The 24,783-nt window shown below is 52.4% G+C and overlaps 1 protein-coding gene across 2 annotated transcripts in view; it reads left to right on the top strand.

The window, feature by feature from the left end:
• The window catches only part of PCSK6 (proprotein convertase subtilisin/kexin type 6), a 192,607-nt gene extending 168,955 nt beyond the window's left edge, over positions 1-23,652 (top strand). For both annotated transcript variants that reach the window (XM_023254991.2, XM_023254992.2), the window contains 7 exons: positions 3,738-3,840; positions 4,800-4,996; positions 6,680-6,767; positions 10,253-10,356; positions 15,684-15,813; positions 20,414-20,526; positions 22,223-23,652. In XM_023254991.2, coding sequence (XP_023110759.2) covers positions 3,738-3,840; positions 4,800-4,996; positions 6,680-6,767; positions 10,253-10,356; positions 15,684-15,813; positions 20,414-20,526; positions 22,223-22,320 — 833 coding nt within the window. In that variant the 3' untranslated portion in view covers positions 22,321-23,652. The remainder of the gene's footprint in view (positions 1-3,737; positions 3,841-4,799; positions 4,997-6,679; positions 6,768-10,252; positions 10,357-15,683; positions 15,814-20,413; positions 20,527-22,222) is intronic.
• The last annotated feature ends 1,131 nt before the right edge of the window (positions 23,653-24,783 follow it).

Raw genomic sequence — 24,783 nt, 5'->3', positions numbered from 1 at the left:
CAGACATGGCAGAGAGCAAGGCTGCCCCAGTGACCCACCTAGGATGCTTGGTTGAAGAGCAGGCCCAGGGCTGGGCCCCACCTCAGAGGTGGATTCAGCAGGTCTGGGGATGCTCAGTGGCTGTCCTGGGTGATTCCAGGTAGTTTGATGATGATGGCAGGACATAGGGTGGTGCTCAGGCTGCTATGAGAGAGTGGCCTCCAGGGAAGGACAGAATGTCATGAGGATGAAGGGAAGCTAAAGTCAGTGCGGGACAGTGTGGTCAGCCCCACGGGACTGAGGGAAGCCAAGAGCCCATGCAGCCTTTGCCTGGATGCATTCCAGGACAGCTCAACAGGCACAGGGGAATTGATTCGCAGGACACGTGGCATGTCCAGTGCAGGACATTGTCAGGTCATGGACTTTGGGCACATTAGCACTCACCCAGCAGAATAGAGCCATCAGGGAAGAGACCAGACCTGCAGTGAAAGTGGTCTGTTGTTCTCTTCCGTACCTCTCGTCTGCAGTCAGCCACCTTTGTCCCTGCCACTCCACTTCATGTCTGCTGGTGTGCCAGTGACATGCCAGCACACTCTTCCTGGACAGCATGAATGGCAGGGGAAAGATCGTGATACTTAGGCAGTCCTCCTAAGTATCTAAGCGTCTTCAGAAACTGGTCTAAGCGTCTTATGACAAAGGCCATTGAGAATTCCCAAGTTGCTTTCTAACATTTGTTTGTGGGGTTTTTTTTAAGTTAATTTATTTATTTTGAGAGAGAGAGAGAGAGAGGAAGAGAGAGAGAGAGAGAGCACTTGCAAGCATACAAGCAGGGGAGAGGCAGGGGCGGGGTGGGGGGGGGAGAGAGAGAGAATACCAAGCAGGCTCTGCAGATGCTTACCCAACTGAGCCACCCAGGTGCCCCTGTTTGTGGGTTGTTGTTTTTTTTAATCCTGGATTTTCTCCACAAAAGATTTAAGGTAGAGATTTCAAATAAGCCTGTGTCATTCTAACACCCAGTAGGTGGGAGTTGGCAGACTGTCAGCACATGAATCACACTCCCCCTTGTATCTGGAACCTTGGGAAATGACACAGGATGGCAGTGGGTCTTTGAAGAATTTTCATGCTAATTGAGGAAAGAGGAAAAACAAATACAAATGGCAACAAAAATAACATATGCTTACCCAGAGAATGTGTTACAGCTATGCCAGAAAACACACACACACACACACACACACACACACACACACACACAATCTTAGGAGTGATGGAGTAAGCAGGATAAGTGGTAAATCTACCAACCAGGTAGATTTAATCCAAGAACAATTCATCGAGAGGCGAATTTTGACATTGGGCTTTTGGAGACAACTCAAGTAGACAGCTGTAGGAGAGGTGCTTACAGACGCTCATCTAAGCGTCCTGCCTTGGACAATATCTTACCACGCTCTTCACTGGGGCTGGACATGGCTGGTTAGCCAGATGCCCTGATGGGGTTTTGCTGTTACTGTTAGGGGGACCCCAGCCTTGTGTGGAGCTCCCTTGGGGTTATTAACTAACTTCTCCACCACAAAGAGGCCCCAGGAGGGAGGAGGAAGGTGAAGTCCACATGCCATGAACCAGGCCTTCTCCCAAGGCTATCCCTCTCTTGGTACATCCTAGACTGTTCTGTTTGTGGATGGTGAGGTTACCTGCACTTTCCCAATTTCCACCCATATTTCTTTCATCCATTCTCTCACCCTTCAGCTTCTCAGCAAATATTTAGTTGGCGCCTGCCCTATGCCAGACACCTTTCTAGGTGCTGGGAATATAGCAATAAACACCCTAGTCCAGATCCAGCCTCTTGAAGCTTCTGTCTCCCGTGCTGGGAGAGAGTAGGGAAATTGGTCTGTCTCTTCCCTGTCCCCCCCCCAAACCTCCTTAAGATTGAAGAAACTGTTTACTTTATCAAGTAAGACAGACCTCCTGACTCCATTGGCCTTGGGAGAAACCACTACAGAAGGCAGATGGTCCTCATGGTGGTGTATCCTGAGGCCCCCACGGCTCGGGCTGGGTCAGAGCCCAGTGGCCAAACTCATAGGTGTCTTCTGCGCAGTGGGTAATTGAAAAACAATGTGCCAGGAAGCAAGGATTTGCTTGGAAATCTGAAAATGGCCTGGAATGAGGTGGACAAGAATCAAATCAAACGAGAACTGACTGCAAAATAGCCCGACAGTCTGGAGCTGGGGAAGGGGGCGGGGTGAGGGTAGCCTCCATGATAAGCTTTGTGCATGTCAGGCCGTGCACTAGAACTCTACCCGCAGCAGAGCCCTCCCCAGCCCAGACCAGTGCATTCCCAGGGACAAGCTCAGCTTTGAAAGGGGTTCACAGTGGGACCCACAATGAAAACTTTGGAAATATCAACAACAGTAAACCTTCAGGGAGGGAAGCAAAATAAACCGGGTCTAACACTAGGAAGGTCCGCAGGCCCTTTAAGGACGAATGAAGAGGGCTTTGTGTACCTCAGCAAAGACCCATTGTGGGCAACAGAGAATGGGGACTTTTGTCTGTGCCTGCATCCCCATGAAATGCTGGTGGCCAGCAAATCTCCTCTTCTTTGCTTCTGAACTCACTCCCCACCCCTTCCAACAACTCAAACCTTACAGAAGGCTTTTTTCTTCTAAAGACTCCAAAGCCTTTGTAATACCCCACTGGGCACCTCCCCACATGGGGCAGTTTTCTGGAACCATTGCCCAGAGTAGGAGGGTGAGGGATGAGGCGGGCAGGCGGTCCCACCATAGTGCTGGTCTTCAGCATGATGTGGTCATGTCCTTCAGGCCAGGTGAAGGGGACATCTGTGGACCTGCCCCACCCTGGCCTGAGGGCACTAGACATTTCTAACTGGGCTCATCTGTGTGGCCCACCTGCAGGGCAGACCACCTGCAAGAGTGAGGCTTGCTAGAGTCCACTGAGCTCCCTACATTTCTCTCCAACACTTTTCCAACAACACACAGGCCCCCAGAGTCAGAATTTGGGGATGGCAGGGGACTTGGAGGAGAGGGAGGGAAGCAGAAAGGTTTGCAGAGAAAGGCCCAGCCCAACCCAGGCCCACACAGGGGCAGCCCCACCCAGACCAGCTCCACCCAGGGACAGCCCCACCCAGACCAGCTCCACCCAGGGACAGCCCCACCCAGCTCAGCCCTGCCCAGGAACAGCCCAGCCCAGCTCAGCCCCACCCCGGGACAGCCCCACACAGCGGTCCTGGGCTTGCAGATCCATCCTATTCCCACCAGTGCATGTAGTGAATCGTCTCTCCCATCCTTTCCATGATCCTCACCGCTTGGCAGCAGTTTCCCTGATGCCTTTGATGCCCCATATTGCCTTGCTGTGTCCTTCACGTCAGGAATCTAGAGAGATGGCTGGTGCCAGCATCATGACCCTGTTGCAGAGGAATGCCCCGAAGAAGGCACCACCAGCCTCTCTCCTGGTATCTCACAGTGCTCGTCTTTTTGTGGGTCTGGGTCCCCACCTACCGCTGGCTGTTTTCCTTCTCAGGCTGCCCCATTTGAGAGCTAGGCTCAGCTCTCAGCCATAGCCAGATTGCCATGGGGGTGGGCACTCTGTCCAGCTGAGGTCCTGCCGTCCAGCCCCAGCAGATCCACCACTCTCTAGGGAAGCTAATCCCGACCCACCTAGGCTGTGACAACCTGACTCAGGGTCTTAGGGGACTGCATTTGGTTGACAAAGCATCTCTCTGGGTGAAAGGAAATGCTTATGTCTTTAAGGTGTGTGCCATCCGGAGTGTGGTGACAAAGGCTGTGATGGCCCCAATGCAGACCAGTGCTTGAACTGTGTCCACTTCAGCCTGGGGAGTGCCAAGACCAGCAGGTAATGGGCTGGGACTTCTGATCACATGTCCTGGAGTTCCTCGGCACACCGCTAAGGTGACCTGATTCAAGCTGTCTCAGCCCCCGGCAGCCTAGTACCCTACTTATGAATCAATGTAAAACCCCAAAAAGGAAATCACATTGAGGTTTACTGCTTTGGAATTTCGTACGTATTAGTAACTTCGGGTCCTCATCACAAAGTAATTCATGAAATCAGAAGCTGTGTCATTGTGGTATCTGTGCTTATAAACCGTTTTGTACCCATTTTGTTAAACAAAGATTGGTCAGACTGAGCATCCCAAGACTGACCACTTGGGAACTATAGACAAATGCCATGTTAGAGGCCAGCACTGTTCTGAAAGTCAGCCCTGTGGGCCGCGCCTGGAGAGCTCCCAGCCCCAGGTGTCCAGTCAGCGGTGCAACCACACAAGGTGGGACACACGGCCACCAGGGGCCCCAGCAATGGTGCAGCCATGCAGGGCTGCGAGCGTGTCTCTCCTGGTGTGCTTGAGCTCCCAGACACAGCCACACGTGCCCTGCACAGTACACAGGCAGCCAGCCTGATGCTTTTATGCACTGTCCAGTGAGTCTAGCTCTCGAAGGGCACCATCGGTGACATTCTGGCAGAGCTCAAAATTCCAAAAGTCGAATACCATCATCCAGGTGCCACTGAGACTTTGAAACAAAGGATTCCTGGGTTCTTGTCCAAGTCCTGGATCCTCTCCTGGGTACTTAGGAATCTCTCAGCTGTGTTCACCAGGATGATGGGCATTAATGGTTTAACCTTCACCCCCAGGCCTTGGCTCCCTGAGAGTTTTGCTAAGCTGGGGGTGCAGAGGGGTGGCTGGAATTTGCTCCCCAGCTAGCTATCCTGCCTCAGCAGGACCTGGCTGTGCTGCAGGCTCCAAGGGCCATGCGGGGCTGAGTTGCAAAGGCCCTCTGTGGCTTCTGCTCCCACAGGAAATGCGTGAACACGTGCCCTCCAGGCTACTTTGGGGACACAGCAGCGAGACGCTGTCGCCGCTGCTACAAGGGGTGTGAGACCTGCTCGGGCAGGAGCCCAACCCAGTGCCTGTCCTGCCGCCGTGGGTTCTATCACCATCAGGAGATGAACACCTGTGTGACATTCTGTCCTGCCGGATTTTATGCCGATGAAAGTAAGTGCATGTCTGTGTGCGTAGAAGTGATGAGTCAGTCCCTCTCCCCCTCCCCTCACCCCCGCTCAGGGCTGGGTTCCCTTCTCCTGGGAGAATTTTCCCAGGGAATCCAGCACCAGCTTAGGGACTGGGTAGTCAAAATTGGGGGAAAGCCCCTCCTCGGAAGAACTGCTGAGCTGAAATCAGGATTCAAGTTTGGGCAGAAGGTTTTCAGTCCTCCAAAAACCCAGAGGAGCCTACTGGCCAGTGTTAATTGGGCCCAGAAGAAACGGGTTAGTCTTGGTGGCCCATTTTACAGGTAGTGACCACACCCCTAAGAGGTCGGGGTGCTCTCCTGGTCTTGAGGATGGGGAAACAAAGCTGAGAGGTGGCAAAACGCTCACAGCTAGTAATGGCACAGGTGGAACTTGAACTCAGCAGTGAGTGGGGGTGCTCTCCTGGTCTTGCAGATGGGTGGAGGAGATCTGGGGCTCGTGACCCATGCCAGTGTGTCACCAACTCACCTTGCCCCAGAAGAGACAAAAGACAGGGTCTGGGTTAAATTGATGGAGGATAATCCTCAAGTTCAAAGAAGCTACTGTTTTGACATTGGCAATTTGCAGGTGGAAGCCTTCCCACAGAGGCCCTTGCCAGGCAGGAGGGTTCACTGATCCAGCCTGTGACGGCATTAGTGTTCCTCCTATGGAGAAGGAGCCAGGAAATCTTTAAAGACAAATAAAGCCATCGAATAACCAGAATCTCTTTAGAGGAAAAACAAATAGTCTTGCAAGATGTGTTTCACAGCCTTTACAAACACCTGCCCTGGGCTGCCAGCCAGACCTGCTTTCAGGGTGGAGTTTCCTTCATCCCCACCCTGCTTCCAGGACAAGAATCAGCCACCCTTAGTGACCCAGAATCTCCCCTGAACACCTGCTACTGCTGCGCGTGCACACGTGCGTGCGTGCGTGCGTGTGTGTCTCTGAGTGAGTGTGTAATACCACGTGCGGGGCCCTGAGGAGGAGGCACAGAGGGCAGCAAGCAGCCCTTAGTGTCCAGGCACAACGCCAGGTGGCGTTGATGAGATGCCAGAGGGAAAGACCAGATAATAGGGAAAAGCACATTGGAGTCATGGAGACCCAGCGTTTCCCCAGGAGGTGGGATGGGCATCGTAGATTTATTTCTTGGTGTACGTAACTGCCAAGTTTCAATAAAGTCCCCTGTGAAGGCACCAGCAGGGCTCCCAGGCCTCTTCAGGCTCCATCCTGTCACTTTCTTATATATATACATAGATATAGATAGATATAGATATAGATATAGATATAGATATAGATATAGATATAGATATAGATGATATAGATATAGATAAAGACTGGCACCTAATTAATCTCAAGCTTGGTCAGCCAGGAACTGGCTCTAGTCCTTGTTGAAATAGACAGAAGCAGACGATGTCTCCTCTGCCAAGGGCCCACTCCAAAGCCTCAGAATGGTGTAAGGACTTTAATTTACTCCAGAAAGGAGAGGTGAGAGGCCTCTGATACCACACCTGGGCCTGCCCTGGCTATTTTATTACTCCATCATCCCTCCTGGAAGCTGACACCGGTGACGAGCTATGCCAGCAACCCTGCTTTGAAATGCCAGAGTCCTCTTTGCCCAGATTCGATTCACATCTATTTTTCTCCTTCTCTTCTCCTCATTTTTCTCCAGGTCAGAAAAATTGCCTTAAATGCCACCCAAGCTGTAGGAAGTGTGTTGATGAACCAGAGAAATGTACTGTCTGTAAAGAAGGATTCAGGTAAAACCCTCCCTTCAAACCTGAAGAATGGCAAAGGGTTTATGCTGTTTTTCGTTTTCTTGGTTTACCAAGTTTGGCCAACTTTTTCCAAAAAGCAGAGGCCCAAAGCCTTTCAGGGTGAAGATTCTGAGTCTGTAGAAATCAGAATTCCACTTGGAGATTGATGTTTAAAATAGGAAGTTAGAAGACAGGCAAGGCAAAATCTCTATCCTTTATGCTGCACTGGGGAACTGATAAACACAGGAATCGATGCTACCGTAAAAAGCAGGGCTGGCTGCTGGAAAGGTGAGATTCTAACAGAGCTCCCGTTTTTAGGCACTAGTAACACCACCTACTCCCCCCGTGTCCCTCCTGTCCACGTGAGGGGAGGTGGGGCATTGGGAAGCCCAGCCTCCCTCCTCTCCATCCTCTGCCTTCTCTCTCTTCTTTTCCAGCTCAGATACCTCCTTCCAGCTCTGGGAGCTTGCTGCCTGGGAATGCTCTTTAGATTCCTGGTGTTCCCTGTCCCACCAAGCTCAGTACACATCTGCTTTAAAAACCTTTTACTGGGTTAAGGATTTTTATTAGAATACTTGGGAATGTTTGTGTAGCCCATTTAATGCAACTAAATTGCATTTAATGCAAAAGCAAATATATATTACCTGTTCCTCTAAGTTACCGTTTAGAGCTTAGGAAACGTTCTATTTGAAACTACCTTCTCTGCACGTTGCCATAGTCCAGGGACTAGAGCCAGGGTCTACATGTTAAGGAAGAAATGGAAGGGTCAGTGAGAGCAGCGCTCCCCCCCCCCCACACCCCCGCTGCAGTGTGAGCAAGGAAATTTCCAGGATTCTTGTTAAAATGCAGATCCTGGGGGTTCCTGGGTGGCTCAACCAGTTAAGCATCCCACCCTTGATTTCAGCTCAGGTCGTGATCTCACAGTTTGTGACATCGAGCCCTGCATTGGACTCTGCGCCAACAGCTCAGAGCCCGCTTGGGATTCTGTCTCCCTCTCTGCCCCTCCTCCCCAACTCTCTCTCTTACAACTAAATAAAAGCATTTTTTTTAAAAATGCAGACCCTGGTCCAGCAGCTCTGGGCAGGCTCCCAAATGATGAGATGCTGCCGGTCCAGGTGAGAACGGCCCGTGCATGGTGAGGTACCAGAGGGTCCGCAGCCCCCCTACCCCACCCCAGCCTCCCTTCCACCCAGTTCCAGCCAGGGCTGGAATTCACCAGTAGAGGTGGAATGCCTTTGGAGTAGGTTGTGATGAAAACCTTTAACAAGCGCTGTTCCAGGTGTTTTCACCAATATTACCTCATTTAAATCCTCACAGCAATCTGTGACCGTGATATTACTGCTCCCATTTACTCACTGGGGAGAGAAACTGTTTCCCCAGGGAGCGTGGTGTCGCTGCTTTCATGAGGTTCCCCTGAGCCCGCCCTTCTCTGCCAGCTCAGGGAGAAGAAGATCAGGAGAGAAGAGGGCCCACCGCCCAAGCACCCAGGAGTCTGGGAAAAGAAAAGGAAGCAGGACCCATCAGAGTCGCACATCATGCCTGCGGTCATTTAAACCCATTAGGTGGACAAGGCAGGATCAACAGTTAAAGGATGATGTGGTCAAGGAAGTAGGTCCCCAAGGGGAAAGAAGGCATTGAGCTGATGGCCACAGCAGGTGGCCTGGGACGGGCAGCTGTGATGGCACCTTTCACCTGGGCTCCCAAACCCCAGTCTGGTGACTTCAGGTGTCGGGAGCAGGGGGAGGCTCTGTGGTTCCAACTCACTGTAGCCTGTTTCCCACCCCGGAAGCACTGGTGAGTCCCAGGGAGCTGGTTTCTGTGTCGTGTGGGTCCAGTGGGAGAAAGGAGGTCAGCTGCTCAGGTCAGGAATAGTGTCACAGACAGAAAATGCCTGTCAGGCAGAAGCCACACAGCCGGACGCAGCGGTTCCAGCCACGACAAGCATTCAGAGAGACACAGAAACTCGGAAAACATCGTCAGCCATAATCCACAGAAAGCTTCCTTTTATTGCCCAATATCCTTTTAAGCTGTGGCTTCAAATCATCGCTGTCACGTTAAAGCAGTGAGAGCAGCCGAGCCGCTGACGCGCAGCCATCCATCTCTTTAGGGGGATAAACGCAGGAAGGGTTCGAGGGGGAACATCAGTTATCGAAGACTTGATTTAACTGCCAGTCTCGGTGGCCCCGGAGCCATGACGAGGAGGAGCCCTGGGCGGGCAGCCACCATCGATGAGAAGAGGCTTTCGGACCCACCGACCTCTCCCCACTAAATGCAGGATTCTCTGGATCTTGCAGACACACTTTCCGTGTGTCTAGTGGCAGACAGCTTACAACATGTGCCTCCAACGCTGTAATCTTGCACACGGAAGCAATCACCGTAGCAGACACACCCCTGTGTGCCAGATACCATTGCAGTGATTCACTAGTATTTGCTCACTGAGTCCTCAAAACAACCTTACAATGCGGGAGCCGTGATTGTCCCAGCGGACAGGAAAGGAGACAGGTGCAGAGAGGTTAGCCGGCTGGCCTGGGACCAGGGTTGCACAGCTAGGAAGTGCCAGAGGCAGGATCCTGGAGTGGGCAGTCCAGCCCCAGAGACCACTCTAGAATCCACACACTCAGCTGCATGGGCAAGACAGGTGAGGGCAGGTGCCCACCAGGTGAGACAGGAAGGCAGGAACCACGTCAGGCAGGGCATGTGAGGCTCCAGGGGTGAATTTTATTTCAAGGTCATTGTGAAGCACCGAAGATTTCAAGCAAGGCAGAGGCAGCAGTGGGTCCAGCTTTTGGGATCTGTCCTGCCACTGCCACCCCAGCTCACACATCATAAATGCTAACACTTTGCCGAAGGCTTGGGCCAGCCAGCCTGCCACCAGGGGTAACCTACACGTGCTCCATTTCTCCTCTTGAGGTTTGGTTTCGAGTTTGATTAATGTCAATGAAAAGAAGTCATCACAGCCCAAGAGAGCCTGAGAACTTGGCCTCCTGAACCAGGACCAAGTCCACAGGGATCTGAGGATGAAACCTGGGGCTGCTGGCCACCTGGGCACAGAGGCTTTGCTCCCAGGGCCAGGGCATCCCTTCCTGGGGCCCTCCAGCTGGCCGCAGGACTCCTTTTCCTGCTTTCATTAGCTTGGAACCTCAAGTGACACAAAGAGCAACTTCCTTTGCCTTTCATGAAAGGCAATTAAGGGCAAATCATAATTAAAAAAAAAATTTTTATGTTTATTTATTTTTGAGAGATAGAGAGGGAGCGTAAGCAGGGGAGGGGCAGAGAGAAGTAGACACAGAGTCCAAAGCAGGCTCCAGGCTCTGAGCTGTCAGCACAGAGCCCGATGTGGGGCTCGAACCCACAAACTGTGAGATCATGACCTGAACCAAAGGACGCTCAACTGACTGAGCCACCCAGGCACCCCAGGGGCAAATCATAATTTGATTAGAATTTTGAAAGAGATATGAAAACATGGCTTTTTTTTTTTTTTCCAACAGCTTTGCACGGGGCAGCTGCATTCCAGACTGTGAGCCGGGCACCTACTTTGATTCTGAGCTGATCAAATGTGGGGAGTGCCATCACAGCTGCCAAACCTGCGTGGGTGAGTTCATCGCCTGCAGAGGCGTTGGCTTCATGACGCCAGACACTTGGAACCTGGGTCACTGACTGTAGGCTAATGGTCTTGAAGCTCAGGAAGGCTGGGGGCGGGGGGCGGGGGGAGGGAGCAAGGGGAGGGAGTGTGGGATTCATGGGGAACAGACTTTCATGGGGAACAGACTTTCAGTCTGGGAAGATGAAAAAGTTTTGGAGATGGATGGGTGGTTGCATGACCGTGTGAATATATATCTTTTTAATTTTTAAAATGTTTATTCATTTTTGAGAGAGAGAGACAGAGACAGAGCATGAGCAGGGGAAGGGCAAAGAGAGAGGGAGACCCAGAATCTGAAGCAGGCTCCAGGCTCTGAGCTGTCAGCACAGAGCCTGAATCAGGGCTCGAACTCGTGAGCTGAGCCGTGAGATCATGACCTGAGCCAAAGTCGAATGCTTAAACCGACTGAGCCACCCAGGCGCCCCTTGTATTTAATGCCCCTGAACCAGACACTTAAAACTGGTTATACGGTCCATTTTATGTGATGTTCCTTTCATCACAATTTTACAAATTCAAAATAAGGAAAAACCATAAGGCCTCACTTTCCATGAGCAGTCTGGGCTTCCCTGCATTAGAAGCGCAGCCAGGCAGTGGATGCTGTCAGCTGCGTAGGGAAGCTAATCGCTCCCGCGGAAAAGGCACTGCCTGAGACACAAGCTATAAAGATGCAGAGAGACGGGGGCTGATTGTGGTGGTAAAGGGAAGAAGGCGTTTTAAAACACAGCCTTCTTTCTTTGTACCCATCTTTAGTTCACTTCGAACATTTTATTCAAAGAGGAAAGACTTCTATAAACAATTTTATGTGTATTATAATTCCCCACGAAGATGATAGCACAGATGTCTTCCAGGCACAGTTTTTACGCACAACAGCAGAGAATGCGCTCATTTTATTGGGTTTCCGGTGACAGAGTTATTCGCCCTAGACGGTGAAGTGCATTGTGAGTTTGTGGGCTCAGATACATTTCGGGAACAGTCTTCTCCTCTTGACTCACCTTCCCTACCCGGCACCTGACAGGGACAGCACAGCCGTCGCCATATGGCCATGTGAGCCCCGGGTGGCCACGGCTGTGCTTTCCGGGAGTGGACGTGCCAGAGAAAGCAGGGCTGTGGCCAAGGCCGGAGCCCCCAAATCCTGAAAGAGATGTGCCTTCCCAGGACACGTCCCTCCTGGGACAAACCCCAAAGGAGCGAGAGCTCGACGTTTGGAAGCCTTCTCAGCCGCTGACAGCTGAGCTCTTTTTTCTAGCCATTTGCCCGGTTAATTTTTTGCTGTCATTTTTATTCTTTGTTTCTTTGTCTCCTTGTTTAGCCCAGGTTGATTAAGGAGCATCACCGATGTTCCTTATTTAAATTTCATAGCTGCTCAAATCCATAAAATTCGGATATGTGCCTTTACAACGCTTTAGATTTCAATAATTCAATTTACTTTTCTTCCTCCGCATCCCCAGACTGCCGGTTGGCAAACTGCTTGATGGAGTTGCTCCCTAGTTTTCTCCTCTCAACCCAGTGATTCCTCTGTCACTTCGGGCATGTCACTCTATGAAGTCTGAGGCCATCTGGGGGGGTCTTCCTTCCTCCATGTGCCTGCCTGCCTGGGTTCTTTCTAGGCTCCTGAGATGCATGCATCCACTCCCTGGCAGCTGCTGGGGAGAGGACCCTGTTTCTCTGCTCTGAGTTGCCTGGAGGATTTTTTGTTCCATGTCAAATGTGAGTCTGTGTCAGAAATAGCTGTTCTCAGCTGCCAGCTCCCCACGCCCTTGAGGCCCAGGCCCACCTCGCCTTCCCATCCCTGCTCCCACTCAGTGGTTGCTGCTGCTCCTCTCCTGGATGTGGGCCTGGGCATGGTCATGGGCAGGGTTGTGGTCAGACACAAGTGCAGGGTGAGGCACGGTGGCCTCTGTCCCCACCCTGGGCTGGCAGTGCCCCAGGGCATTTGATGGGCCACTGGATGGGAACAAGCCTCTTGCCCATTCCCAGTCCAGACACCCAGAGTCTTGGCACAGAGGCATGTGACCCCTTGGGGTTGCCCAACAGCTGTGGGTTGGTGCAGGGGACCCATGGGACAGGGAGGTGCCTGGCTGAACTTGTCCCCGGCTGGGACATGACACACTGGTCAGCACTGGGCAGCTGGTAGAACATATGCAAGACGAGTCGAAGGGTGGTGCCCCAGGTCCCCGTGAGAGTCAGCCCTCACCCACTGTAGCCTCCTCAGGCCTCTAACTAACGGAGAGAGGCTCGAAATGGCAGATAAAAAGCACCATGACAGCTGAAGAGAGAGATTGCAGAAGCAAGAAAAGCACTTTATATCTTAATACCCTTAATGGCACATTTCTCCTGCATTTTGAACAAGGACTCCGTGTGTTCACTTTGTAGTAGGGCCCTACATGTGACGGATTGGGTCCCGTATAAGCAAACCCCATTTTGCTATTATTGTTATGATCTGTGGGTGCTTTTCAAGCATCTGAGGCCTGCAAAGACTGGTGACTTAATGGGATTCTTAAGAGACTTCTGGTTATAAAGTTCATAGTTTGTGGTAATTGTGAAAATAGTTTGTCCTGAAAATGTGTGTTTAACCAGCTTCTTTTATTGCAGCAAAATATCCATAACATAAAATTTACCGTCTTAACCATTTTTAAGTGAACACTTCAGTGGCATTAAGTACAGTCACATTGTACCTTACCACCATCCGTCTCCAGAACTTTCCCATCTAACCCAGCTGGGTGTTTCACCAGCTTTGAAGTTTAGCAAATTGGACATTAAACTAAGTACACTTGGCCCTTGAACAATATAGGTTTGAACTGCACGGGTCCACTTGTACGTTGATTTTTTTCAATACATACAGTACAGTAAATATACTTTCTTCTTTATGATTTTCTTAACATTTTCTTTTCTCTAGCTGACTTTATGGTAAGAATATAGCATATGATACATGTAACATACAAAATGTATGTTGACTGAGTGTTTGTGTTATCAGAAAGGCTTCTGGGGACGTCTGGGTGGCTCAGTTGGGTAAGCGTCCGACTCTTGATTTCAGCTCAGGTCATGAGCTTTTGGTTTGTGAGACTGAGCCCCGCATTGGGCTCTGTGCCGAATGTGGAGCCTGCTTAAGACTCTCTCCCTTTCCCTCTGCCCCTTCCTAACTTATGTGCATGCACATACACGCATGTGCTCTCTCTCTCTCTGTCTCTCAAAAAAATAAAATAAAAAAGAGGGGCTCCTGGGTGGCTCAGTCAGTTGGGCGTCCAACTTCAGCTCAGGTCATGATCTCACAGTCCGTGGGTTCGAGCCCCGCATCGGGCTCTGTGCTGACAGCTCAGAGCCTGGAGCCTGCTTTGGATTCTGTGTCTCCCTCTCTCTGTGCCCCTCCCCTGCTCATGCTCTGTCTCTCTCTGTCTCAAAAATAAATAAAAACATTTAAAAAATTTAAAAAAAAGAAAAAGAAAGACTTCTGGTCAATAGTAGACTACTAATAGTTAAGTTTTAGGAGAATCAAAATCCACATTTGGGGGAATGTGGATTTTCAACTTCGTGGGAGATTGGCGCCCCAACCCCTATGTTCGTCAAGGGTCAAGTGTACAAATATGAATGAGTGTTCTTTTGCACCACAGAAGCTCTTCAGGCATTAAGGACCCTAATGGCTGAGACAGAACAATGTGGGTAACAGGGTTCAGCAGAGGAGGCCCAAAGGGTACAGCCACAAGGACCACACAGCTCTGGAGGCCCAGGGCTTTCCAAGGGCCAAGTGGCCAATGCCAGATGCTCCCTGGAGATACATGATGGAGGGGTGGCCAAAGCACAAGACCAGTCTTCCATCTGGAATGACATAAACTGGGCAGGAACCCTACATGTTTGTGGGGCATTGCAGCGAAGGAAAGAGGACATCCCATGTGGAGACTACAAGTGGGTGGGCCGTTGCTCATTATGGAGGCCCAGTGACCCCAAAGGGTTCCTGCTTCTGCCTCCCACTCACAATCCTGAATGAGCTCAGAATTTCCTTCCAGGTTGCAAGCTGTGGTTCTGAGAGATGGAACCAGCTACCAGAGCACCAAGCCTTGGGGCTGGTGGAACCACCCTGCATACCCCTGTCTTCAAGGGGGTCTTCCCTTGACAAGGCCAAGAGGCGCCCTCTTAGTCCAGATGCTACTCTGGGAAGAGAGCCAGATATTACTGCTTTAGCTGCCAGGCCTCCATCTAAGACCACAGTGAAATTAAAGGAAGATGTTTAACAAGGGACTGTTATCACCATAAGCATCTGAGATGACTTCTTTCCCGTGTTCAACCCCCTAAGCTATCAGCCAGAGGCCACCTCGCTGCCTCTCTCTGATGTCCCATCAGGTGCTCCTCAGGGACATTTGGCACAGAGTAGGCTCCAGCCTGCTTGATGTTCAGTGGATGAATGAACAAATGGACAGGCAGACAGGCAGACACATGGACAGGTGGAGAGGTGAACAGCACTCTTTCTTCGTTCTAGACCAAAGTTTGCTGCAGGCTGATGAGTCCAAGCTGAGCTGAAGATTCTCCCTCCTGACTCTTGGTCCTTCATTCTGAGCTTTTGTCTCTTCAGGCCTCCATCCCCCACTCTATAAGCCCTTAGTTGTTTGTTCTCTGTGGTTGAAAATGTCCTGGTTGTCCACACCAAATACCTGTCAACACCATCCCCTGAAAATCTCTTCCTTCACTTTTCCCACATCTTACATGCTGTTCTGTCCAAAAGAAATACGCAAGCCACAAATGGGAGCCGCTGAACCAATTTTAAATTTCCTAGAGAAACAGGCAAAAATAAGTATAATAACATCTTATTTAACCCACTGTGTCTAAAATACTATCATCTCAACATATAATCAACATTGAAAAATGAACAAGGACTTTCTTATTCTGTTTTTATGCGAAGTGTTTGGAATCCAGTGTGTCTGTATTTTGCACTTGCAGTATGTCTCAGTTTGGTCCAGCCACATTTCAAGCGCTCCAAGCCACACGTGGCTACCTCTAGCAAAAAGAAGTGGGACCAAGGCTTGTTGGCAAGGAAGCATTTGGAATGGGGGCCATCAAACACGGCACAGGCAGTGGGAGGGGTGCTGGGCCTGGCTCATGCCTCCATGTCCCTCCCTGGGTGCAGGGAGGCCCGGTGCAGACACAGGGTGGGCACTTGGGAAACCTGGCTGTGGTGGTGGACAGGGGCATCCAAACAAGACCCCAGATCCCCAGGGCACCGTGACAGACCTGGAACATGGTAATGGGCAGGCATCCCTGACATCTGCTTCTGTCCCTGCACTCCTCAGGGCCCAGCAGAGAAGAATGTATTCACTGTGCAGCAAACTTCCACTTCCAAGACTGGAAATGTGTGCCAGCCTGTGGTGAAGGTTTCTACCCAGAGGAGATGCCAGGCTTGCCCCACAAAGTGTGCCGAAGGTACGCAATTCTTTCAGTCTTCCTGGCTCAGACCAAGATTGCTAGGGAATGGCATTGCCTGGGGCAGCAAGGGAAGAGCTGGAGGGCCAAGTCTGGTGGCCTCTTCCCTGGGCCTGGGGGAGGGTGCCACATCACACAGCTGCAGAGGGTGCGGGAGCTACAGTGGGGGTGCCAGACCCCATTTACAGAGGAGGGACCCCCTGTGGTTGGCGATTGCCAAGGTCACAAGTTCGTTGGTGGCTTTCATTCCTTGGTTCATTTAACAAGTGTCTGTTGTGTGCCAGGCACTGTAGCTGGGAGGGGGCAGGAAGCAGGATAACAAGGTGCCTGCCTGGCGGTACTCACATCACCACAGCAGACTCCATGGGAGCAGCTCCCTGCTGCAGCCCAAGATGCACCCATGCTAGTAGTAACAAAGGAATCCATGTGTTGGGGATTTCTTTCATTTTAAATTAGAGAAAATTTAGGTACAGACAATGTCCTCATTCTAAAACCACTTGCCATGCGGTCAATGAACATATACTGTAACCCTTCTCATTCTCCTGTGTGTCCGCACGGTGTGCCATTCTTATTTGGTGGCTTCCAACCCAGTCTGGTTCTTTCTCTTTGTCATTGGACATGGGCAATGAAAGAAGTTTGCTTGGGTATCCTCTTGTCTTGCCGCTGAATAGTTATTGCCTTACACCAGGACTTCATAACCTAGATCCCAGGACAGGCAGGGCAGCCGATAATGAGGTGTTGGAAGGTGGCCTTGCTGATAATGATGGTGGGGGTGAGGGAGGGGCCTCCTTCTGAAACAGCCTCAAAACAAGGGAGCCCTGGGGGACCCTGTTAGAGCAGCCCTGTCTTCCAGGTCACAGCTGAGCCCACATTGGGGTTGCCTCCGCAGTCTGTGTTTGAACACTGCTCTGGGTTCTAATCTGTTCTCACAAAACCGGAAAACCCCACAGTTGCCCGAGAGAGACCACCAAATCCTTGCACTTTTTTGACTCACAAAAGAAGGTCCCCACAGGGGGTTATGTATCTGTGCAGGCATCAGCCCCCTCTTTTGAGCTGATTTGAAACAGGAAACTTGGCACCAGCCTTGTTGAGTTCTGTGGGGCCCTCGGATGGGTGCCTGAAGTGTTTCATTTGTACCAGCCCATTGGTTCAAGGGTGATTACACTAAGTACAGCAGCCAGGGAGCACATGGAATTAAACAGTGATACTCTCTTTTATTTAATGGTTATTGTTATTTATTTATTTTTTTGAGAGAGAGAGAGAGAGAGAGAGAGAGAGAGAGTGGGGGAGGGGCAGAGAGACAGGGAGACACAGAATCTGAAGCAGGTTCCAGGCTCTGAACTGTCAGCACAGAGCCCGACACAGGGCTTGAACTCACCAACTGCAAGATCATGACCTGAGCCAAAGTCAGACACTTAACTGACTGAGTCACCCAGACACCCCAGTGATAATCACTTTTGTTTGTCAGATGCCCAGGATCCCACAGGATGCTGGGCATCCCCATGAGTGTGGTAACCAGCCCCCCTGGTTTTTCTGGTAACCCAGAAACTATGGTGTCCCCAGCCCAGGAAGCAAGAGGTAGGCAGCCTCCTAAGCCCCTTTTCAACAGTGGGGGACAGCATCTTCCTGGGTGCTCACCTCCACAGGAGGGGAAGCTTCCAGTCCAGTGCTAGGGCTCCCACAGCAGATCTTGGAGATACACCCCTAGGAGGAGCCCTGCATAAGGCGTTGAGGTGGTGAAATGCCAGCCCTTCAGGAAGCTTCTGTCTTTCGAGTGCCCTGGCTCTGAAGACCCCTTTGATGTGGATTCCTCCTGAAGGAAGAATAGTCTTGGTCTGCTTTGTTGTGCAGGGCCTCTCCCCACTCAGGCAGCAGCAGCTTTTAGGGTTTGGCTTCCTCCAGGCCCCAGGATGCTGAGAAGCACTGTGGCTGGCCCCTGCTGGTAGGCCTGGGGCAGCTCTGGGCCACACAGCCATATGGGGGGGGCTTATGTGGAAAAGCCAGCCCAGAACATAGGCCTGCTGGGTTGGCAACCAGGATGCCAGGAAGACCAGTGAACCTGAGGCCCAAAGTGGAGAACAGTCCGTGGTAAGGATCTCAAAAGAGGCCCTGGACACCCCCAAGGCTTAGTAAGAGAACCCAGAAGAGCGAGCAAGGACCTCTCTGGAGAGCAATTCAGTGGGGTACTTGCCTGAGGGGTAGCTAGCCCCTCAGGCCCCCAGTCTTCCCCACTGTTCTCCGCTCCCTTGGCCCCTCCTGGGTGCTCAGGGGGGCAGAGACTTCAGGCATTTCTTCTGCTGTATTCTGTGCCCACACTGGAGGATGACAAGACTTGCTGTCTGACTCTCGCCTGGAACAGCCTGAAGGCAAAAGGAAGGCGAGGACACGTGGCCCGTGCAACAGAGCACGGAAAAGGGGCTGCGGTGCACATGCCTGTCCTTCCAGAGTCTGGCAGGGCAAAGTTGCCATGGCGTTTTGTGGGGAAGTGGGTGCCATAGAAAGTGACAGAACCAGAGGTGTTTTGAAAACCCCCTGCCTGAGAGGGCTACCTGCTGGGCAGGTAATCCTGACAGAGAGGAGTCAAGAGGGTCTTTCAGAGAAGCAGGGACCTCAAGGCAGCTGGGGGTGGGGGTGCGGTGTTACCGGGGTGATGGGGGGCATCATCCTTCCCTGGGGGCGGCGTGATGCTGGATTCTCTCCCTGAGCTGGGGCCTCCAGATCTAAGCCCCGGCCCAGCTGACCCCTTGACCTGGGCCTTGTGACACCCTGAGCAGGGAGCAGGTCGGAGCCTGCCCAGGATTTCACCTGCAGACCTGGGAGATGGTGAATGAGGCTGTTCTAAGCTGCTGGGTTTGTAGTAGCTTGTTACACAGCCATAGAAAACTGACTCACCTTCAGTGCCACTGGGGGCTGGCAGGGAGACCCCTGACGTGGCCAGCTTATATCTGGAGAAGGTAAGCCATGCACAGGTGGCCCTCCACCTTAGCACGCTCCACCCATGGTTTCATTAAAGCTGCCCTCAGCCAGGGCCTGGGAAAGCTGGCCCAGGGCCTTTGAAGCATCTTCATGAAACAGGCTAGGCCCTAGTTCCGGTCCCACAGGGGTGGTCTGTATAAGAAACCAAGGGTCCCCAGGGGAAGTCATCCCTTGTGCTGTGGCATCAAGGGTCTGTGGCTGGGCCACCAGAAGGTGCAGCAGGACAGAGTCCAGACCTTAGTGGCTTCCCCAGAGTGCACAGAAACAGGGTCCCACATGGCAGGGCCCACTCTCCCTCCAGGTTGTAGGGCAGGGAGGTGTGGTGGGAGGGAAAGCTCTTGCTACAGGAGGAGGAAGTCAGAAGAGCAAGTTTGCCTGTGGGATTTACACATTTATAAATATAGACTACGGGCCTGAACTCCAGTCTGGGGGCATCCTGCACTGGAAGAGCAGGCCGAGGGCATGACCCACCAGGGCTCCATGTAGTCAGAATCAATGGTGAAATGAGAACCCAGTGGATGGCTGCTTTGGAAAGAGGCCTATAGGAGCCTTTGTTGATAGCATCTAGTCCCTGACTGGGAGGGTGGCATCTGTCCTAAGCAAAGAACTGGCCACACAGGGCAGATGCAGGAGCCATCTGAGCCAGGCTCCTGTCCCAGATGCCCCACCCGCCCTGCCTGAGCTCCACCTCTGGGGCCTGTTCCACCTGCAGCTGGCATCCGTGGGGAAGCCGGGTGGCAGACTGGAGCACTGGGAGACCCACTCACCAAAGTGGCCCCAGAAAAGGTGGCAGGTACAGCCCCAGTCCGCACGTAGTCCGGAGTAGGTGAGGTGCACATTCAAGCCCCAGGGACGGGTTGGCAAGCTCTTTCTGTAGAGGGCCCCGTGGTGAGTAGTTTGGGCTTGGCTGGCCACATGGTCTCTGTCCCAGCTACTCAGTCCTGCCGCTGTGAAAGCAGCCACGGATGATACATAGATGAGCAGTGACTGCCTTCCAGTAAAACTGCTGGATGTGGCTTGAGGGCCACGGTGTGCCAACCCTCCCCTGAGGTCACGGTACTCTGCATTAGAAAGAGCCCTGGGTCCCATATCAGGGCAAGAACTGGAAGATCTTCACCTTGCCTGCCTGCCTGCCCTGGAGGGAGGCTGGCATCACCGCAAAGAAAACTCAGCCTCATGGGCAACAGCAGTCCCCAGGCCAGCTCCAGGGTCGCTTTGCCACGCCCCTGTCCCTGCATCCCAACCCTGTAGCCATCAGAGCTGGGCAGCTGCCCAAGGGTGCATGTGCCGATGCCGCTTGAGGAGCCACCTGGTGGCGGGGAGGGGGGGGGCGGGGCGGGGGGCACAGTATCCAAGAAGGTGTCCAGGTGAGCCACAGGGAGTCTCAGAGACCTGGGCCTGTCTGCCACTCCAGGCATGCTCCTGCTGACTTCACCCTCCTAGGGCGATAGTGCAGTCAGACAGGAGGTAGGATGTGCAGATGCTTGGCTGGGGTTTCAGGCCATCATGGTGGCCACAGCTGCAGGTGGAGACAGTGCAAGAGGGTAGGGGGGCTCCAGGAGGGGGTCCTGGAGTGGCTGGGCCCATTCCCCAAGCAGCGTCATGAACCCGTGTCCTCCCACAGGTGTGACGAGAGCTGCCTGAGCTGTGAAGGCTCCAGCAGGAACTGTAGCAGGTGTAAGACAGGCTTCACGCTGCTGGGGACCACGTGCATCACCAACCATACGTGCAGCAACGGTGAGCACCAGTGAGGGAATGGGGGGACGTGAGTTACCCTCGGGGCTGCCCTTGGAGGAGCTCAGCTCACTGAGCTGAGAAGAAGAGAAGGAGAAGAGGCAGGAACAGTAGCCCTTCTGAATGTGTGTGCTGGCCCCAGTATCAGGGATGCCTCATAGCCTCCTACTGTCCCTTTGGGCTCCTCACATTGACCAGGGAGGCATCCTGGCCACCAAGCTACTGCCGGTCCATTTGCCAAGTGACTCTTAAAGCTGATTTTGTTCTGGTACCGTTCCCACTCTTGTGCCATAAGCCCGGTGGCCTGGGTGCGGTGAGTCCTGTTAGAAGAGGCCTGACCTTGGGGGTCGAAGCCAGGAGGCCTGGAGGGTGTCAGCCTCAGAGCCCAGACTCGGGGCCCCCCAGGTCCCACAGGGAAGCCCCACATCTGCTGTGGGAGAGCTCTGGATCTCTAGGCCCACTGGAGACCAGAATGAGCTGTGAAGACAGGAACTCTGAGGGAGACCAAAGACCAGCTTGGGGTTCCAGGCAGAGGACTCTGGCCCGGGGACCAGGTGCAGGAGTAGTGAGCCAGAAGACTCCATGCTCAACGAGCCACTGGGAGGAGCATCACAGGCCAGCTCTGGGCACCTCAAACCGGTGTGCGGGGGAGAAAGCTGGTAGCCCCACGGCATCCCTGGGCTTGGAGCTGTAACTGGCCCTGCCATGGCAGAGCACAAACCAGCATGTCCTGCACACTTTAGTGTGGCCTCCTTGCCTTGGTGTTTGGTCTTTTTTTGTTTTTTCTTTTTGTTTTTTCTTTTTGGTTTGCAGAATTGTGTGCTTTCAGAGTAGGAAGCTCCCTCTGTAGGATGTCACCTACTCAGGTTATAGATACAGCCCAAGAAAGTGGGGCAGTCTCGGGAGGGGCTCCCAGGTCCCATCAAGGACGAGGCCTCTTCAAAAACTCAGCAGCCAGCTGGGATGGGCTGGTCTCCATCCCTCCTCCCCTCCCCCTTTCCATTCGCCTTGACGACTCTCTCCCTCCCATCCCATTCAGTTTGGGGAGCCCCCTGGGCACAAGAGCAGCCGCCAGACAGAACACAGCCACAGGACACAGACCTGTCCCAGGCCTGTCCTCCTACCCTAGCCCCACCCCCCAGAGTCTTCCTACGAAGTCCTGCACCACCACAGTTGTCTGGGAAGATAGATGCACAGGAGCACTGAGGCCTGGCTGGTACAGCTGGCTTCATCCTCCACCCTGCCTCAGTTTCCCCCCATCCCCTATACCCAGCGTGAGCCCCTGCATGCTAGGTGCCACTTCTTTTTTTTTTTTTAATGTTTATGTATTTTTGAGAGAGCACAAGCGGAGAAGGGGCAGAGAGAGGGAGACAGAGGATCCGAGGTGGGCTCTGTGCTGACAGCAGCGAGCCCCATGTGGGGTTCGAACTCACGAACCTTGAGATCATGGCCAGAGCTTAAGTCGGACGCTCAACCGACTGAGCCACCCAGGCGCTCCCTAGGCCACATGTCCCCTCTGCCACACCAGGCTTGCCACATGTCCCAGGAAGACCGTGACGGCCACCCCGGCTGCCGCCCCCAGCTTCTTCCGTGACCCTTGCCCAGCCCATCGCTGGGGCCTGGTGAAATGCGATGGTTGGAACATGTCAGTCCCAAAGTCTGACACATCCCTCCTTTCTCTTTCCTGGTGGGACCCCAGCTGACGAGATGTTCTGCGAGATGGTGAAGTCCAACCGGCTCTGTGAACGGAAGCTGTTCATTCAGTTCTGCTGCCGCACGTGCCTCCTGGCTGGGTAGGGGCACCCAGCTGACTGCAGGGGGCAGGGCCCCTCCTGTCCGTCCGTCCGTCCGTTCAGCAGCCTTTCTCCAGACCGTCAGCCACAGCCTGTTTGGGGGGTGCCCTGCGTCTGACAGCTTTATCTCCCCAGGAGCAAGGTCCTTCTGCAACATCTCTGAGCACCCAGCCCAGATGGGTGGTGGGCCATAAGGGGGTGTTCTTCAAACAGTGACAGGCTCTCAAACTCTGCTTGCTGGCTACATTCTTCTGGCAAACTTAAGATGGAAACACAAAGAATTCTGGGAATCCATAGCTCCAGCTTCGGGGCAGCCTCTGGGACCCTAAGTTTACTGAATCTTCAAGACCAAAGCAGAAAGGCAAGATGCTTGGCTTCACACACCACTCTTCTCCCCGTGCTTTTGTGCAGCCTCACAGTGAATCTCACCCACCAGGCCTGGGACATCCCCACGCGTGATGCCCGGCCGAGCACGCACCTACTCCCCCACCTGCCATGGAGCAGCCTGGGGACGGTTTGGTCAGACTGTAAATAAAATAGACTTGGGGGGCATAAAATATATGACCACTGGGGATGGAGCATCCATTCCTACACAGTCAGCTACTTCTGGAACTGCAGCGATGTCTTAGAACGTCCCAGTTCCAAATCTGGACGGGAAGACCCTTCGTTTCTCTGCCGCACTGTCCCGTAGGTGAGCTGAGCGCCCCTTGTCACCACGTCTCTGGGAGCCTCCTGGCCCGAATGATCACCTCTACTTGATGCAGAGCCTTCTGGGGAGGGTCCCCAGGAAGCATCCCAGGGACCAGCCAAGAGGAGCCCCATTGACTAAGCAATTCCTCTTGCCAAAATGTAAACCCAACCCGTGAATCATTAATCTTATCACCGCCCATTTCGTGGAATTGCTTTTGAAATACACTTGGCCTCTGCTCTTCAGGAAACTTGTTCTTAAGGTAGATGCTCCTGTGTCTGTGTACTATGAGCCTAATGACACGGTTGGATTTATTTCTGCCAAACCTGTGTAGGCATTTTATAAGCTACATGTTCTAATTTTTACCGATGTTAATTATTTTGACAGATATTTCATATATTTTCATTGAAATGCACAGATATGCTTGATCAATTCCCTTTAATATGGGAGTGACATTTGCCTTAAATTTTTTCAAGCTTGTTCTCCATTTTGTCCTGCTCCCCTCTTTGACTATAATGCGTTTGCCTTGTCCCCTAGGAGCTGGGGGAAACCCAGCTGTTGTTTATTGAATCCACAACTTTAAAAAAGAAATCCACAGAGCAAATACAATGTTAACCCTAAGTTAATAAAAGAGTTAACATCCCATGACCAAGACGCCTGTATTTCTTTCCAAGACACAACGATTAAATGTAGGTGTTGACCAATGTGTGAAATGGCTTTCTTTGTGGTTTTGGGTCTATCTGATGTCATTAAGTAGAAGGTCTTTGAGCTTTAGCAAATGTTCATGTAACGACGTCATGGGGGAAATCCTAGAGCTCCAAGGTGTCCTTTGGTAACAGACCTTCTTCAGGCCACAACAGCCTGGCTGGGTGGAGGGGCTTGGTGCAGGGATACCTGCCATCTATCGAGGGAGTGCCCTCCACAGTCTGGACTGCAAGCCTCTTCACCTACAGCTGCCCAGTGTGACTTAATTAGGTCACAGCTTATCTTTCGAAGTGACTGAAATCCCTGCACCCATGGGTTTTGTGTTCCATGGGACTGTTACCATGGCCTCTCTTTGAGGTCAGAAGCTTGTATTTGTTGGGAATCCAGCAATTTTTTTTAACGTTTATTTATTTATTTTGAGGGGGGGGGGACAGAAGCGGGGGAGGGGCAGAGAGACAGGGAGAGAGAGAAAGAATCCCAAGTGGGGCTCGAGCTCACATAACCGTGAGATCATGAACTGAGCCAAAACCAAGAGTCAGACACTTAACCAACTGAGCCACCCAGGCGCCCCAGATTTTTGGTTTTTATTTACAATTATGGCTAGGAAAAAAACAAAAGTGGGTGAGGGGCATTGTTTTAGGAATCTGGGGTTGACTCCGAGTTCCAGGAAGGGTGCAGCTGGGCCTTGGGAACTCTGGTGCCAGCATTAAATGTCACCAGGACCTCCATTCCACCATAGCATGTCCTCCTCACTCTCCAATTGGGGCAAATGAGACCACTGACATCTCCAAGCAAAACTGGTGCAACTCAAACTCCCTAAGCACGCTTTCTGAATCTGCTGCTTGGCCCTGGTTACTCTGCTTTGTATCAGTGTTCATCCAGCCCCATCAGCTGTGCCACGGACACAGGTTTGCATAGCAGAACACGGCTGCAGGAACTTTCCGGCGACCTCAGAGCCGGAGGAGGGGAGAGATGTGCAGCTCTTAGAACGTAGGGGTAGGTAGGCCACACAACCCGATAGCTGCCCACCATAAGCATCAACCGACTGGAGCTGTCAAGGTGAGGCAACGAAGG

The sequence above is a fragment of the Felis catus genome, chromosome B3, assembly GCF_018350175.1.
Source record: "Felis catus isolate Fca126 chromosome B3, F.catus_Fca126_mat1.0, whole genome shotgun sequence".
Classification (NCBI taxonomy): domain Eukaryota; kingdom Metazoa; phylum Chordata; class Mammalia; order Carnivora; family Felidae; genus Felis; species Felis catus.
Note: the sequence above shows the minus strand (reverse complement) of the source record. Positions and strands in the feature narration are given on the sequence as shown.